The sequence below is a fragment of the Gorilla gorilla genome, chromosome 1, assembly GCF_029281585.2.
Source record: "Gorilla gorilla gorilla isolate KB3781 chromosome 1, NHGRI_mGorGor1-v2.1_pri, whole genome shotgun sequence".
In the NCBI taxonomy this organism is placed as follows: domain Eukaryota; kingdom Metazoa; phylum Chordata; class Mammalia; order Primates; family Hominidae; genus Gorilla; species Gorilla gorilla.
In genome coordinates, this window is record NC_073224.2 from 105,486,265 (window position 1) to 105,504,026 (window position 17,762).

At 45.6% G+C, this 17,762-nt stretch overlaps 1 protein-coding gene across 6 annotated transcripts in view; it reads left to right on the forward strand.

Annotated features, from left to right (window-relative positions):
- Window positions 1-12,362: 12,362 nt before the first annotated feature.
- Window positions 12,363-17,762, forward strand: part of PI4KB (phosphatidylinositol 4-kinase beta) — a 36,000-nt gene continuing 30,600 nt past the window's right edge. For 2 of the 6 annotated variants that reach the window (XM_019022311.3, XM_019022327.4), the window contains exons 1-2: window positions 12,724-13,122; window positions 14,018-14,219. In XM_019022311.3, coding sequence (XP_018877856.1) covers window positions 14,212-14,219 — 8 coding nt within the window. In that variant the 5' untranslated portion in view covers window positions 12,724-13,122; window positions 14,018-14,211. Of the gene's footprint in view, window positions 13,123-14,017; window positions 14,220-15,467; window positions 15,641-17,762 lie in introns of those variants that run through there. The other 4 variants (XM_019022353.4, XM_019022331.4, XM_055358225.2 and 1 more) reach the window with 4 other exon arrangements.

The following is a 17,762-nucleotide window of genomic DNA, read 5'->3' on the forward strand; positions in this document are numbered from 1 at the left end:
TTGTGAAGGCTGTAGTGCAGTGGTGTGATCTCAGCTCACTGCAACCTCCACTTCCTGGGCTCAAGCAATCCTCCCACCTCACCCTCCCTAGTAGCTGGGACTACAGGTGCCTGCCACCATGCCTGAAGTTTTGTATTTTTAGTAGAGACGGGGTTTCACCATGTTGCCCAGGCTGGTCTTGAACTCCTGGGCTCAAGCCATCTGCCCACCTTGGGCTCCCAAAGCGCTGGGATTACAGGCATGAGCCACCTGTGCCCAGCTATGTTATACTCTAATAGTCCCCTGCAGTTTGCTTTTTCTCACTTACCATTGTTTCTAAGATTCATCCATGCTGTTGTAGATAGCTACGATTCATTCATTTTCATCTGCATAATATTTTATCAAGTGCATAAAACACAAGTTATTTATCCATTCACCTATCAATGGATATTTGGGATGTTTTCAGTATTTTGCTATTTCAAACTGCTGCTATGAACATTCTTGTACATGTTAGTGCCTTTGTTTTCAGTAAGATTTCTAAAGAGGCTTCTACCATGGTCCTTTGGTTTATATAACCTCTGAGTTGGGAACTGTTCCCTCTTGTCTTATTCTCTGGAAGAGTTTATATCAGATTGAAACAAACTGTTCCTTGAAAGTTTGGTAAAACTCACCTGTAAAGCTATCTGAGATTGATGTTTCTTTGTGGGAATAATTTTAACTATTGATTCCATTTCTTTAATAATTATAGACTGGGCTTTCTATTCCTTCTTGAGTCAGCTTAGGTAAAGTATTATTCTAGGGTTTTGTGCATTTCATGTATTTTTTTAACACAAAGTGCATATATTTCTTCTAGTTTCTTTTTTTTTTTTTTTTTTTTTTCTTTGAGACAGAGTCTTGCTCTGTCTCCCAGGCTGGAGTGCAGTGGCGCGATCTCGGCTCACTGCAAGCTTTGCCTCCTGGGTTTTACGCCATTCTCCTGCCTCAGCCTCCCGAGTAGCTGGGACTACAGGCATGCACCATCTACACCTGGCCACTTTTTTTTTGTATTTTTAGTAGAGATGGGGTTTCGCCGTGTCAGCCAGGATGGTCTCGAACTCCTGACCTTGTGATCCACCCGCCTCAGCCTTCCAAAGTGCTGGGATTACAGGCGTGAGCCACCGTGCCCGGCTCTTTTTTTTTTTTTTTTTTTTTTTTTTTTTTGAGACAGAGTCCCGCTCTGTTGCCCAGGCTGGAGGGCAGTGGCGCAATCTTGGCTCACTGTAACCTCTGCCTTCCGGGTTCAAGCGATTCTCCTGCCTTAGCCTCCGGAGTAGCTGGGATTACAGGTGCGTGCTACCACAGCCAGCTAATTCTTGTATTTTCAGTAGAGAGGAGGTTTCACCATGTTGGTCAGGCTGGTCTCAAACTCCTGATCTCAAGTGATCCGCCTGCCTTTGCCTCCCAAAGTGCTTGGATTACAGGCGTGAGCCACTGCTCCTGGCCTTGTTTCTTTTTTATCTCTGCTCTGTGGATAGGCATATCTTCCTTTTCATTTCTGTTGTTTACTTGTGCCTCCTTTTTTGGTCTTGATCAATTGCACCAGAAATTTATTTTACCTATATATCTTCAGATGCTACTTTGAGCTTTGTTAATCCTCTCCCTTATGTATTTGTTTTCCATTTCATTAATTATGGATCTTATCTATAGCTATCTTTTTTATGCTTTCTTTAGGTTTAATTTTATGTTCCTTTACAACATATTCATTTTGACACTTAGCCAATTAATTTTCAGGCTATCTTCTTCACTATTTTAAGTTTTTAATAACCTGTTTGTCTACATCCCACAAGTTTTTCTGTGCTGTATTTTTATTACTTAGTTCTAAAAATATTTAAATTACCTTTATGACTTTTTGACTCATGAACTATTTAGAAACATTTTATAAACTTCCAAATATCTGGAGATTTAAAATTGTATTTTTTTTTTGAGACAGAGTCTCACTCTGTCGCCTGGGCTGAAGTGCAGTGGCGTGATCTTGGCTCACTGCAAGCCTACCTCCCGGGTTCAGGCCATTCTCCTGCCTCAGCCTCCGGAGCAGCTGGGACTACAGGCGCCCGCCACCACACCCAGCTAATTTTTTGTGTTTTTTAGTAGAGACAGGGTTTCACCGTGTTAGCCAGGGTGGTCTCGATCTCCTGACCTTGTGATCCGCCCGCCTCAGCCTCCCAAAGTGCTGGGATTACAGGCATGAGCCACCGCACCTGGCCCAAATTGTATCTTTTTGATGCTGATTTTTAGCTTAATCATTTGTGTTCAGAGAATGTAGTGTCTATGACACCAATTCTTTGAAATGTGTTGGGATTGTTATTTTATATTCTGTAACATCTTGGATGTCTAAATCCATTTTGTTGTTTTCTGCTGAGTCCTGTCCATGGTAGCTTGTTTACTTGTATACTTTATATTTTGGGGTTTTTTGTTTTTTGTTTTGAGATGGCGACTTGCTCTGTCACCCATGTTGGAGCGCAGTGGTGCAGTCTCAGCCCACTGCAACCTCTGCCTCCTGGGTTCAAGAGATTCTCTTGCCTCGGCCTCCCAAGTAGCTGGGATTACAGGTGCATGTCACCACACCCGGCTAATTTTTGTATTTTTTAGTAGAGACAGAGTTTCACAATATTGGCCAGGCTGGTCTCGAACTTCTGGCCTCAAGCTATCCACCCGCCATGGCCTCCCAAAGTGTTGGGATTACAGGTGTGAGCCAGCGTGCCTTGCCTATTTTATATTTGGGGTTTTGAACTCATTTTTGTTAAATTTAATCTGTGGGAATTCTGAGGACCTAAATTAGGAATACTTCCCTCCAGAGAGGATTTGCATTTGCATAAACCTGGGACTATGTTAGCCCCTTCAAGAGTCCAGGTTTAATTCAGGAGTTGCAGGTTTTTCTTCTCTTCCCTTGGCCTAGGCCCAAGGCTTAGACTATGATCACAATGCTGACACTGGGATTTGTCCTCAGGGTAAACCTGCTTCTACTACTCCATGTTGCTCTTCCTTTATATAGGTTTCAACTTTCTTTTTTAAATTTGTATTTTGTTTTGTTTTGAGATGGAGTCTCACTCTGTTGCCCAGGCTGGAGTGCAGTGGCGCAATCCCGGCTCACTGCAACCTCCATTTCCCAGGTTCATGCCATTCTCCTGCCTCAGCCTTCCGAGTAGCTTGGACTACAGGCACCCGCCACCACACCCGGCTAATTTTTTTTATTTTTAGTAGGGACGGGGTTTCACCGTGTTAGCCAGGATGGTCTCGATCTCCTGACCCCGTGATCCGCGTGCCTCAGCCTCCCAAAGTGCTGGAATTACAGGCGTGAGCCACCGTGCCCGGCCTGTACTTTTTTTTTTTTTTTAGTGATTTCTCTTTCTAATGAACTCAGCAATGTGCTAAAAAGTATGTTTGCTCTAATTTATCTAGGATCTAGTTGTATTTTAATGGGATAGCACTTTCTCTTATCCATGCTGCCAGAAGTAGGAATCCTTTACTGTGGTTTTGATATTTTCCCTCTTGTTTTTTAAATGTCAGGCATTTGTTAGAAGCTGGTTTACTCAGACCCCAACTTTAAACATTCTAGCTGGGGAGACAGACAAATAAATGATCACAGCACGGTGTGAGTTATATAAGTAGTGAGCACAGAGTGCTGTGGGAGCCCAGAGAGAGATCGTGTGTGTCAGGCAAGAATCAGAGATGACTTCCCTGTAGATGTGAGTAGGAGTTAGCTGCACAAGTCAAACTAATAAAGCAAGGACAAAACAACATAAGACATATCATAAAACAAAAAGACCTAAGTCGTGATACTTTACCGCATGAGAGCTGTAAATTCAGAGACATCAGTTTGGGCTGAGTAATTTGTGAAAGCTTCATGGAAAAGGCAAGTTTGAGTTAGGCCTTTAAGATAAGTAAGAGCTTGGATAGGCAAAAAAGAGGAGGACATTATAGGAAAAACGGGTGTGGGGATGTGGCATGGCAGTACAACCCAAAGAGACCCGTCAGGCAGATGTGATGTGTATGAACAATAGTGAGAAATAAACTAGAAGAAGGCTGGGCGTGGTGGTTCATCCCTGTAATCCCAGTACTTTGGGAGGCCAAGGCAAGAGAATCACTTGAACCCAGGAGTTAAAGCAACATAGTGAGACCCTGTCTCTACAAAAAAGCTTTTTTAAATTAGTCAGGCGTTGTACGTGCCTATAGTCCCAGGTACTCAGGAGGCTGAGGTGGGAGGATCACTTGTGCCTGGGAGTTCAAGACTGCAGTGAGGCCGGGCGTGGTGGCTCACGCCTCTAATCCCAGCACTTTGGGAGGCCGAGGCAGGCAGATCACTTGAGGTCAGGAGTTCGAGAGTAGCCTGACCAACATGGTGAAACCTAAAAATATAAAAATTAGCCGTGTGTGGTGCCAGGCACCTGTAATCCCAGCTACTTAGGAGGCTGAAGCAGGAGAATAGCTTGAACCCAGGAGGCGGAGGTTGCATTGAGCCCAGATGGCGCCACTGCACTCCAGCCTGGGCTACAGAGCGAGACTCCGTCTAAAAAAAAAAGAAAAATGCCGGGCACGGTGGCTCACGCCTGTAATCCCAGCACTTTGGGAGGCCAAGGCAGGCAGATCACCTGAGGTCAGGAGTTCAAGACCAGCCTGACCAACATGGTGAAACCCCGTCTCTACTAAAAACACACAAAAAATTAGTCTGGCTTGGTGGGGGGCGCCTGTAATCACAGCTACTCAGGAGGCTGAGGCAGGAGAATCACTTGAATGGGGGAGGCGGAGGTTGCAGTAAGCTGAGATTGCACCATTGCACTCCAGCCTGGGCAAAAAGACTGCAGTGAGCCCAGATGATGCCACTACACTACAGCCTAGGTGACACAGCAAGACCCTGTCTCAATAATTAAGTAAAATAAACTAAGAATAAACAACCATTATAGTTATCTGTTGGTTGAATAAATGAATGAATGAAAGGCATGAAGTTTGCATTAAAGGATGGAGAAACTGGAGTTAAAGGAAATGAGCCAGGCAGTTGTTGCCATTATCCATGTGGAAGGAAATGAGGGACTGGACCAGGATGCAGACAGATGAGAGGTAACAGGCATATGGTAAAATAAACCACTGGTGATAGAATACATAAGACTCATCCAAATAAATATTGTCCTCACCATGACTGAGATTGAGGATGAATCCATTCACTTTAGAATACCACAGCACTGAATGATTTTGATATTTTAATGAGTGTTACAGGGTTTTAAAGTAACCTATTCCACCCTATTTTAAAATATATAACATGAAACAAGTTATTCCTCTGTAGTTTAAGCAATCTTCAGTTTTTTAGATGAAGGCCTAAACTAAGATTTGGGGGAGTACCACTTCCTCCCTACCATTCCTCACTCTTCTCCTTCTCCACAATTTCCCGTTCTCCACTCCCATTACCTTTTCCAGTTCTAGTATTCATTTTAGTTTATCATAAATTTACTAAAATTTAAAATAAACTTTTGCTATAATAGCTGGGCACGGTGGCTCCCACCTGTAATTCCAGCACTTTGGGAGGCCGAAGTGGGCGGATCACCGGAGGTTAGGAGTTCAAGACCAGCCTGACCAACATGGAGAAACCCCGTCTCTACTAAAAATACAAAAAAAAATTAGCCAGGTGTGGTGGTGCATGCCTGTAATCCCAGCTACTCAGGAGGCTGAGGCAGGAGAATTGCTTGAACCTGGGAGGTGGAGGTTGCGGTGAGCTGAGATTGCGCCATTGCACTCCAGCCTGGGCAACAAGAGCAAAACTCCATCTCAAAAAAATAATAAAAATAAAAAATAACCTTTTGCTGTTAAACCAAGGCAAACTCTGTATGTGTAGTCTATGGCCTCAAATAAATGAATCTATTGTTTATTTTTGTAGCTAATAATCAGCCTTCTTTAGAAATTAAAGCAAATGCTACACATTCACACAGCATAATAAATGGGGGAATTAATGTCACTGTATATTTGTCTTAAGTGTTTTACTTCATGTTGTGGTTTCTCAGTAGTACTACTTCTTCATCCAAAAACATCCTGCTGATTCCATCCTATGTGAAAAATCTGTTCAGCATTTTATACAGAGAGTTGGCTGAACACAGATACATATATCTCACAGTATATAGAAATGCTCAGGTTGGCCGGGCATGGTGGCTCACACCTGTAATCCCAGCACTCTGGGAGGCTGAGGCAAGCGGATTACCTGAGGTGAGGAGTTCGAGACCAGCCTGGCCAACATGGTAAAACCGCGCCTCTATTAAAAATACAAAAAAAAAATTAGCCTGGCATGGTGGCGTGTGCCTGTAATCCCAGCTACTCAGGAGGCTGAGGCACGAGAATTGCTTCAACCTGGGAGGTGGAGGTTACAGTCAGCCGAGATTGCACCACTGCACTCCAGCCTGGGCAACAGAGGGAGAATCTGTCTCAAAAAAAAAAATGCTCAGGCTGGGCACAGTGGAGCCAGGCCTGTAATTCCAGCTACTTGGGAGGCTGAGGTGGGAGGATTGCTTGAGCCTAGGAGCTCGAGAACAGCCTGGGCAACATTGCAAAACCCCATCTCTACAAAAAAATTAGCCAGGCATAGTGGCACGCACCTGTGGACCCAGCTACTTGGGAGGCTGAAGTAGGAGGACTGCTTGAGCCCAGGAGGTGGAGGCTGCAGTGAGCCGAGATGGCACCGCTGCACTCCAGCCTGGGTGACAGAGGAGCAAGACCCTGTCTCAAAATAAAAAAAGAAAAGAAATGTTCATAAAGCCAGGCAATGGGACATGCACCTGTAGTCCTAGCTACTTGGGAGGCTGAGGTGGGAGGACTGCCTGAGCCCAGGATTTCGAGGCTGAAGTGAACGATGATTGTGCCATTACACCCCAGCCTTAAGAGGCAGAGCAAGACCTCATCTCTAAAAGTAAAAAAGTTCATAGGGAGGCATTTGTTTACTGGAATAATCAGGCCAGACTCTGTGGCTCACACCTGTAATCCCAGCACTCTGGGAGGTGAGGCAGAGGATTGCTTGAGCCTAGGAGTTTAAGACCAGCCTCAGCAACATGGCGAGATCTCATCTCTACAAAAAAATACAAAAAATTAGCTGGGCGTGGTGCTGTACGCCTGTAATTCCAGCTACTCAGGAGGCTGAGGTGGAAGGATCACTTGAGCCTGGGAGATCGAGGCTGCAGTGAGCCGAGATGGCACCACTACAATCCAGCCTGGGTAGAGTGAGACCCTGTCTCAACAACAAACCCACAATGACTTAACTATTCTGAAGCTCAGTTTCCATAAAATGGAATAAAATCTGTTTCATTTGCTTGTAATGAGGAATAAATGAGTTAATGTTTGTATTCATACACAGTAGGGGGCTCAAGCAATAACTGCTGGCTTCTTTTTCATTACCCTGAAAAAAAGCCTATGTATCTAAATATCTATATACTGTTCAGGAAAAAAATTCACTCTCTTATAAAAGTTTCTTTAACTCAAGGGTGTTTAAGATATAACTGGAGGCTAGGCGTGGTGGCTCACACCTGTAATCCCAGCACTTTGGGAGGCCGAGGCAGACAGATCTCTTGAGTCCAGGACTTTGAGACCAGCCTGGCCAACATGGTGAAACCCTGTCTCTACTAAAAATACAAAAATTAGCTGGGAGTGGTGGCTCATGCCTGTAATCGTGGCTACTTGGGAGGCTTTGGCAGGAGAATTGCTTGAACCTGGGAAGCAGAGGTTGCAGTGAGCCAAGATTGCACCATTGCACTCCAGCCTGGGCAACAGAGTGAGACTCAGTCTTAAAAAAAAAAAAAAAAAAAGGAAAAAAGATATAACTGGAGTTGTATTTTACTGACTTTTGAATAAGCCAACTTCTTTCCCCAGTTTGTAAACAAGACAAACAAATGACATTATCTTACTCTGTTGGTAATTTCCTGCCCTCCCCACACCTCGATGTGCAAAACATATACGTACATTCCTACCAAAGCTAGAGGCTTCGTGTGTACACAGGATAGCATAGGTTCCCATAGGGTCACCCATCATCCAAGTGCAAAACCATCTACATCTATAGTGGCTCCTTGGGATCTCACATAGAGGTGAGTGATTTTTTTTTTTTAATCAAAAGAGAATCTTTTAAAAACAGATTCGGTGAAGTGAGAAATTTTAGAGCATATCACAAATGTTAAGCTTTTTTATTTTGTTTTTTTTTTTTCTTTTTTGAGACAGAGTCTCACTCCGTCACCCAGGCTGGAGTGCAGTGATGCAATCTCAGCTCACTGCAACCTCTGCCTCCTGGTTTTAAATAATTCTCCCTGCCTCAGCCTCCTGAGTAGCTGGGATTACAGGCACCCACCACCAGGTCTGGCTAATTTTTGTATTTTTTTTTTTTTAGTAGAGACGGGGTTTCGCCATATTGGCCAAGCTGGTCTTGAACTCCTGACCTCAGGTGATCCACCCACTTCAGCCTCCCAACATGCTGGGATTACAGGCGTGAGCCACCGTACCCAGCCGCAAATGTTATGCTTTTACATTTAATGTGGGGGGAGAGAATGGCATTCAGTTTTACAATTTGACAACTAAGGAGACAGGAGAAAAAACACAAATCAGGGGGAGGAAAACATAACTTAGTCAAAATATTTATTTAAAAAATATTTTTGGCCGGGTGTGGTGACTCATGCCTGTAATCCCAGCACTTTGGGAAGACGAGGCGGGTGGATCGCTTGAGGTCAGGAGTTTGAGACCAGCCTGGCCAACATGGTGAAACACTGTCTCTACGAAAATAACAAAAATTAGCTGGGTGTGGTGGTGGGTGCCTGTAATCCCAGCTACTTAGGAAGCTAAGGCAGGAGAATGGCTCCAACCAGGGAGGCGGAGGTTGCAGTGAGCTGAGATGGCACCACTGCACTCCAGCCTGGACAACAGAGTGAGACTCTGTCTCAATTTAAAAAAAAAAAAAAAAAAGAAAAAGAAAAAAATATATATATATAAAATATATATATATGAACTAAATCATTTTTGAAAAATAACTATATTTTCCGAAACAAGAAAAAAAATCAATGAGACAATTGGCATTGTTTTTAAAGTGGGAAATTTCTTTAATGTCAGACTGGGTTCTCATATCTGCTTCTGCATTCAGTCTTTGTGTGTGTGTGTATGTGTGTGTGTGTGTGTAAGGGTCTCACTCTGTCACCCAGGCTGGAGTGCAGTGGCATGATTGCAGCTCACTGCAACCTCCACCTCCCAGGTTCAAGCAATTCTCCTGCCTAAGCCTTCCCACAGGTGCATACTACCACGTCTCGCTAATTTTTGTGATTTTGGTAGAGACACAGTGGCTCACACCTATAATCCCAGCGTTTTGGGAGGCCAAGGTGGGCAGATCACCTGAGGTTGGGAGTTCGAGACCAGCCTGGGCAACATGGTGAAACCCCATCTCTACTAAAAATAGAAAAATTAGCTGGGCATGGTGGCGTGCACCTGTAATCCCAGCTACTTGGGAGGCTGAAGCACGACAATCGCTTGAATTCGGGAGGCAGAGTTTGCAGTGAGCTGAGATCACGCCACTGCACTCCAGCCTGGGCAAAAAAGCAACACCGTGTCTCAAAAAAAACAAAAACAAAAAACAGAAGATGATAAAAAAAAAAAAAGAAACCCTCCCGAAAATGGCAGAAAGACAGTCATAAAGGGATGCAAAGAAATTTATACATAATGGGCCGGGCACAGTGGCTCACGCCTGTAATCCCAGCACTTTAGGAGGCCGAGGCAGGCGGATCATGGGTTCAAGAGATCAAGACCATCCTGGCCAACATGGTGAAACCCCGTCTCTACTAAAAATACAAAAATTAGCTGGGCATGGTGACGCATGCCTGTAATCCCAGCTACTCGGGAGGCTGAGGCAGAAGAATCGCTTGAACCCAGGAGGTGGAGGGTCCCTTGAGCCAAGATTGCACCATTGCACTCCAGCCTGGGCGACAGAGCGAGACTCTGTCTCAAAAAGAAAAAAAAAAAGAAAGAAAGAAATTTATACATATGAACCCTTAGAGCTATAAATAGGAAACTTAAAATCTTCTACTTATGTTTGTGTGTGTGTGTATTTTTAGTAGGGTGGTCTATAACTGACTAGCTATAAAAAGTTCCTGCTTCAAATTTGAAGAGATGTTCCTGATATTTTTTCTGTCATTGGAAAATAAGAAAACTTCCTACTATAAAAAAGGTTGTCACATGTCTTTCTACAATGTTTCAAAAGGCTAGTCTTGTGGCTTTTTGGAATGTTATCCCTTGAGGGGATACATGACATTTTAAACTCTAGGCTAAAGCAGGGTCATCGCCTCGTGATATTTGCGGGACAGCTGATTGGAAGCTGGCCAAGAGCTGGTGGGCCTAACATGTGGACTGGTGATTCCCCCCAATCCAGACCAGTGGTGAGAATTTTTTTTTTTTTGAGATGGTGTCTAGCTCTGTTGCCCAGGCTGGAGTGCAATGGCGCAATCTCGGCTCACTGCAACCTCTGCCTCTCAGGTTCAAGTGAGTCCCTGCCTCACCCTCCCTAGTAGCTGGGATTATAGGCACCCACCGCCATGCCCAGCTAATTTTTGTATTTTTAGTAGAGACAGGGTTTCACCAAGTCGGTCAGGCTGGTCTCAAACTCCTGACCTCGACTGATCCACCCACCTCGGCCTCCCAAAGTGCTGGGATTACAGGCGTGAGCCACCACGCCAAGCCGATTTTTTTTTTTTTTTTTTTTTTTGAGACAGGGTCTCACTCCGTTGTCCAGGCTGGAGTGCAGTGGCATGATCTTGGCTCACTGCAGCCTCTGTCTCCCAGGCTCAAGTGATCCTCCTACCTCAGCCTCCTAAGTAGCTGGGACTACAGGTGCATGCCACCATGCCAGCTAGGCTAATTTTTGTATTTTTGTAGAGACGTGGTTTCACCATGTTGCCCAGGCTGGTCTCAAACCCCTGAGCTCAATCAAGCAATCTGCCCATCTCAGCCTCCCAAAGTGCTGGGATTACAGGTGTGAGCCACTGTGCCCAGCTGACAAATTTAAACTATCTTTGGCACTCTTGTCCCCATTCTTTGTTCATCTTTCATACTGTACACCTGCTTTAACCTAGCTTGTCTGCTTGCCCTCTCCTCATGATATGAGCAAATTCCCATTTATATTCTTCAATATACAATTTTTTTGCTTTCAGAATGCTCGCTTGTCTTTTATTTTGCTGGGTTATATCCAATATCTATTCTAAGACCTGACTCACAATATTTCTAAGAAGCCTTCCATTCATTCATTCACCATATACTGGTGTGTGTGTGTGTGTGTGTATGTGTGTGTGTCCATACACATATACGCCTTCCAAATTAACTTAAACTCTACTATGTCCCTTCAGCAATTAGGTTAGGTACCCCATTTGTTCTACTGTTGTATATACTGCATGTTTTACACAGGCATTTTCAAGCTATTACACTTTATTCTGCCTTCCAATTAAACATTGTAGCAGTGACTCTTTCATCATCTATCCTGTATGATTATTCCAATAATTAATAATAAAGTACTATAGTAGCAACTTGTACTTTCTTGATCCTAACAAAACCCTGTAATGGGCTAATATTACTTCATCCATATGTCTTCTTTGTAGACATAGAAACTGAGGTTTAAAAAGGTTAAATTAGTTATTCCAAATCAAACGGCTTGTAAGTGGCAGGGAAGATGGCATTCAAGACCCGGGCTCAAATAACTAGCCTCAATGTATTAAGTAAGGCAGTAATGAGGGGCATTGCATATTAAGTAAAGCCCTAGGAAAGGCATTGAGATAGTGGTTCTGAGGACAAAGAGGGCTCTAAATCAACAATCTTAACCGAAAAATACACAAAAAACTTGCTGGGCGAGGTCGGGCCTATAATCCCAGCACTTTGGTACCTGAGGCCGGCAGATTGCTTGAGGCTAAGAGTTCGAGACAAGCTTGGGCAACATAGCAAGACCCTGTCTTTACAAAACAAACAAACGAAAAATACACAAAAGCAACACCAGAGGCCCATTTGCATGGCGTGTTTTTGTTTATTTGTTTGGCCTAATATGGTATCGTTTTGTTTGGAAGAAGGGATTGTGCCCTCCAAGCCTTTGTTTCACTCACCTCTCCCAACCTGGCCCTGTCCAGCCCCTCCCTGGAGGGCTGGGCATATGGATGCTGGAGGTCATAGGCTGCCCAGGCAGGTGGTGACCTCGGAGGCAGAACCACGGCCTCGAGTTGGGCCTCTAAAGGCGAAAAGACTGACGCGGTTGGACCGCGCCATTCCCGAAATGTTAAGGAGCTTAAACTCCGCATCGTCCTCCAAGATAAGTAGGAAAAGGGCAGTCAGGAAGAACGTCTTCCCCGTCCGCCGTCTTCCTGCGCGCCCTTCTAGAAACCCAGCGTCCATCCCACGGCCTGATTTACTAAGGGAGTCTTGTAGCATACGGGAGAGGAAAAAGTCATTGATTGCAATTACGGTAATTTGGTTAGTTACTCAGTATGCATATGTCCATACTTCTTTAACAGGGCACCCACGGCCGCCTGCTCACCCTACTTAAGCAGCAAATTTTACTTCTCTCTCGGCTTCTTTAGCCTCGCAAACGCTATCGCTTAGGTCCGCTTCTTAAATATTGGCCCCGCCTCCCACCCGTAAGCTCCTCCCTTCGCCCTCTCTCCCTCGAGAGCTTCCAAACATCTTTTCCCCGCCCCCTTTTCTATTTCTGAACAGGCATGTTCCAGGCAGCTCACCCGACTCCTTAGATTAGTATGGAATCGGTAGGGTCCTGACCGTTGGGGAAGCAGGAAAGCGTATCCTGGGAAGAAAGGCTTGGCTTGGACTCCGGAGAAGAATACTACATCGAGACCTGCTGGGGAATTTTATTTTATTTTATTATTTTTTTGGTCTTGGTTGTACTGAGGGAGGAAGAAGAGGTTGTGTGGCCCGGTCGAACTTGTGGCAGCCTGAAGGCCCCCTCAGGCGGCGCCGCGGGCAGCCCCGCAGCCGGGGCCCGGTGCAGCCGCCGCGGCCGCTGTCAGGGAAGCGCAGGCGGCCAATGGAACCCGGGAGCTGTCGCTGCTGCTGAGGCGGCAGTGTCGGCAGTCCAACCGCGACTGCCCGCACCCCCTCCGCGGGGGTCCCCCAGAGGTAAGCTACTCCTCCTTCATGAGTCACCTTTGTCCTGTTGGGGGGGGGGGGTCCCTCTCCCACCCTGTCCCGCACAGTCTTCCCCACCTGAGTTCGACTACGAAACTGCCCTCCTAGTGTCAGCTGCACTCCGGGTTCCTTCTCTACCCTTTCCTCTCAGGCCTGGGGTCCTCCTCCGCTTTTTGGCTTCCTCTTCTATTAGCTCCTCCCTCTGCCTCGGGGATTCCCCCCTCCCTCACTCATCCCTGTTGCCTACGTCTCGAATTATTCTTTTTTTTAAGTCATGAACCCTTTCCATATCAGACGACTCCCATAATGCCCATCCTTGTCCTTCCTCGTCGTCTCTGCCCCTGCCCCAAACCTTTTCCATGGACTCCACCTTTATCTCTTTTCCTAGTTTGCACTTTTCCTCCTATGTCCCTGTGCAACTCCAGCACTGGGTTCCCATTTCCCTGAGCTAAAGATTGCATCCCTGTCTTCCTGTGCTGCTTCTGATTCCATTACCTCACCGTCACCCACCTACCCAGCCAGCTCCTGGCTTCCAAGAATTGCCTGTTCCCTTCTCCTTAAGGGATCTCGGGCCCTTGTCATCAATCCCAAAGTACCATTTACATTCTTACTTTGAACCTAGTCCTCACCCTTCTCTGGGATGCATTATGATCCCTATAACTTTCTTTAGCTTCTCTTTCTCCCTCCTCAATCACCCAACCTTCTGGAGGTTTCTGTCTGTAGGGGAGAGATTTGACAGTGCCCTTCCCATTCAGGATTTCCAACTTTGACACCTCCCTCGAGTTTCAAGGATTTCTCTGATCCTTGTGACATTTGGTTCTGTTTTTCCCGTGGGCTTCATGTGTTCTCTGTCACACTCTTTATCTCCACATACCACTTATTTCAGGATCAACTAAACCTTGAACTAAGAAGAAAAATGTGTTGTGAGCAGGGGGAGCCTCAGCTGCCTCAGGCCGTTCAGGACAGAAGGGTGTTTTTGAAGGCCGGAGCAAGTTTTGAAGAAGTCCCTATCAGATTACACTTGGTTGACTACTCCGGAGCAGCCACTAAGAGGGATGAACAGGCCTGCGTGGAAATTGAATGAGATTGTGAGAAATCTTGTTTCAGATTATTTAATTTTAGGCTTTTGTTAAAGGAATCACAGAATAGAGTGCCTTCCCACCCCTGTCCAGATCCATGAGGAATCAGTTTATTCTTGTGGTTTACTAGAATAGTTTTGGTTGGTTCCATAAGAATTCAGGCCTGGAGTGGGGTAAGGGTATAACTGGAAAAAGGAACATGAGACAATGGAAAGAGCTTGTACATTCAGAATCGGGACTCCTGGGTTCAGCATGTGACTTCCTCACTTGACCTCTAGAGTGATCCTTTTGGAAAATGCCCACGCTCTGTAGGCATCAGTGCAGTAATAAATTGGTAGCAGGATGTGGGTTGGGGGAAAAAAATCAGATTTGGTTTATTTGTTTACAAAATATTTTGGGTTCCTCAGGCAAAAGGTATTTATTAGTAGTGGTTTAGTCATCCTGAGAATTTTCCTTCACCTTAGTCTTTCTGTCAGATGTTTCTAGTCCACAACCAGGGGTGTAAGTCATTTTGAAAGACAAGCTCCAGGCCTGCTTCCTTCATCTGCTTTGCTTTTTTCCCCAGTGCATTAAGTGGCTGATTTTCTGTGCTGTTCCTCACGTACTTGATCCATAACTCCAGATTCTATAGGTGGAAAGTATGTTTGTGGGAAAGCACTTTGAGGAAGCTGGCTGGAAAAGAGAACTTGGAGTGAACTGAGACTTAGGCAACTAGTTGCTGCCATGTCTCTCTCAGCCTGTGATAGTGAAAGGGCACATGAGATTCCATTCATTTTCTGATTCTAGGCCTGTTTGGGAGTAGTTATGTCATCTTATCCCACTTCCTTTCTCTTCCTTGTCGTTAGTCATGGTGCAGTCTCCTCATAATTCCCCTTATTAGAAGCTTTCCTGCCAGGCGCGGTGGCTCACATCTGTAATCCCAGCATTTTGGGAGGCCGAGGCAGGCAGATCACCCGAGGTCAGGAGTTCGAGACCAGTCTGGCCAACATGGTGAAACCCCATCTCTACTAAAAATACAAAAAATTAGCCGGGCATGGTGGCGAGCTTCTGTAATCCCAGCTACTCCGGAGGCTGAAGCAGGAGAATTACTTGAACCCAGGAGGCGAAGGTTGCAGTGAGCCGAGATCACGCCACTGCACTCCAGCCTGGGTGACTGAGTGAAACTCTGTCTCAGGAAAAAAAAAAAGCAGCTTTCCTCCTTGGAAGCATCCCCAACCAGAAATCATATTTCCTCTCATTTCCCTGCTTTCTTCTTAGAGTTGGGTCCACGCTCCATGAGAATGCTGAACACCATCCAAAGCAGCAAATTGAGATTCCTTGATTTGGGGAAGAGGTTTGGGAGGAACCCTTCAATAATTGGCATGGGACAAGAGGGGACCCAGTCCAAGTGTATTTGGGACTCGCAGTAGGGAGGAACAATTCAGAGAGAGGTGAGTGCACAGGCTGCCTTCTTTGCCATCTGTTTCAGTAGCGGCTCCCATAGCTGGCTTGGGCTGTCTGGCTGGAATCTGCTTATACCAGCTCCATGGCTCTGCACAGAGTTCTCAGCCTGAATCAATATTGACTTAACTACCATGAGACCACTGCCCTCCCTACCCTCGTGCTAGTAGCTTGAGAATGCCCTCTCCCCTAATGCCCGCACTCTCTGGGCCCTTGTGTCAGCAGTTACCTGGATCCTGGTAGGGCTGGAGCTGGCTTGACTGCCTGGCCCTGAGTTTCTATAAGGAAAAAGGAGTACTCAATCTCTACCTTTACCATTGAGGTCAAAGGGGAGAGATGAGTTGAGACATCCTTAAAGAAAGGTTTGAGTTAGACGTTAAGACATGAGGAGGAACTCCTCAACAGCAGAACAGGCAGTCAAAGATGATATGGAGTCTCTTTTGAGGAGCAACCTCTCTTTAAAAATTATTTTTGGGCCGGGCACCGTGGCTCATGCCCGTAATCCCAGCACTTCGGGAGGCTGAGGTGGGCGGATCACTTGAGGTCAAGAGTTGGAAACCAGCCTGGCATGTTCGAGACAAGATGGGGAAACCCCATCTCTACTAAAAATACAAAAATTAGCCAGGTGTGGTGGCGTGTGCCTGTAATTCCAGCTACTCGGGAGGCTGAGGCAGAGAATCACTTGAACCTGAGAGGCAGAAGTTGCAGTGAGCTGAGATGGCGCCACTGCACTCCAGCCTGGGTAACAGAGCGAGACTCCATCTCAAAAAAAAAAAAAATTTTTTTTTGAAGGAATGCATGCATTTGGTAACAAATCCAATGGTACTCAAAGAGTTTAGGAAGAAAAACAGCAGTCCTGTTTCCGTTCATCCCTACTCCTGTTCTCGCAGAGTTAACCTCCTTAATTATCTCAGTGTTCTGAAGGTTATCACCATAGCTTTACATAAAATGCTTGTTCCTCTATTTCTTTGTTTTTTTGTTTGTTTTTGTTGTTGTTTTTGTTTGTTTGTTTGTTTGTTTGAGATGGAGTCTCATTCTGTCGCCCAGGCTAGAGTGCAGTGGCATGATCTCGGCTCACTGCAACCTCTGCCTCAGGGTTCAAGCAGTTCTCCTGCCTCAGCCTCCCGAGTAGCTGGGATTACAGGTGCCCACCACCACGCCTGGCTAAGTTTTTGTATTTTTTGGTAGAGATGGGGTTTCACCATGTTGGCCAGGCTGGTCACGAACTCCTGACCTCAGGTGATCCACCCGCCCCGGCCTCCCAGAGTGCTGGGATTACAGCGATCTCAGCTCACTGCAACCTGCGCCTCCCAGGTTTAAGCGATTGTTCTGCCTCAGCCTCCGGAGTAGCTGAGATTACAGGCACCCGCCACCACGCCTGGCTAATTTTTTGTATTTTTTAGTAGAGACGGGGTTTCACCATGTTGGCCAGGCTGGTCACAGAGTGCTGACCTCAGGTGATCCACCCGCCTCAGCCTCCCAGAGTGCTGGGATTACAGGCATGAGCCACTGCGCCTGGCCATTTGTTCCTCTATTTCTTTACTTATTGTTACAAACAAGGATTTAGCTTTAGAGGATATACCTCTCATTTATATAATTATGTCATTTTTATTTCTTCTACTGGACACCTGTATAACTTTAAATAATATTTAATATATTTGAACCTTTCTTTCTTTTCCATTAACTTTTGACAGTCTCATCTTAATTCACCTTGTAGAATGAATGTCAGATATTGGTTTCCTTACCCGTTTTTCCATCTCTTATGGATCCATCTCAAAGGACTGTGAGATGTATAAAAAAAGGATAGAGGAGACTAGTTGTGGTGGCTCATGCTTTGTAATCTCAGCACTTTGGGAGGCCTAGGCGGGAGGATAGCTTGAGGCCAGGAAGAAGCTTTCCTCCTTGGAAGCATCCCCAACCAGAAATCGTATAGTGAGCCATGATTCCACCGCTGCACTCCAACCTGGGCAACAGAGTAAGAGCCTGTCTCTTAAAAAAGAAAAAGGAAAAAAATAAAAAGGCAAGGGATGGGGAAATAAAGGATCCTTTAAAAGGAGGAAAATTGAGCCAGCCTGCCTGCTTGGAAGCAGGGCACTAGATCAGATGATCTCT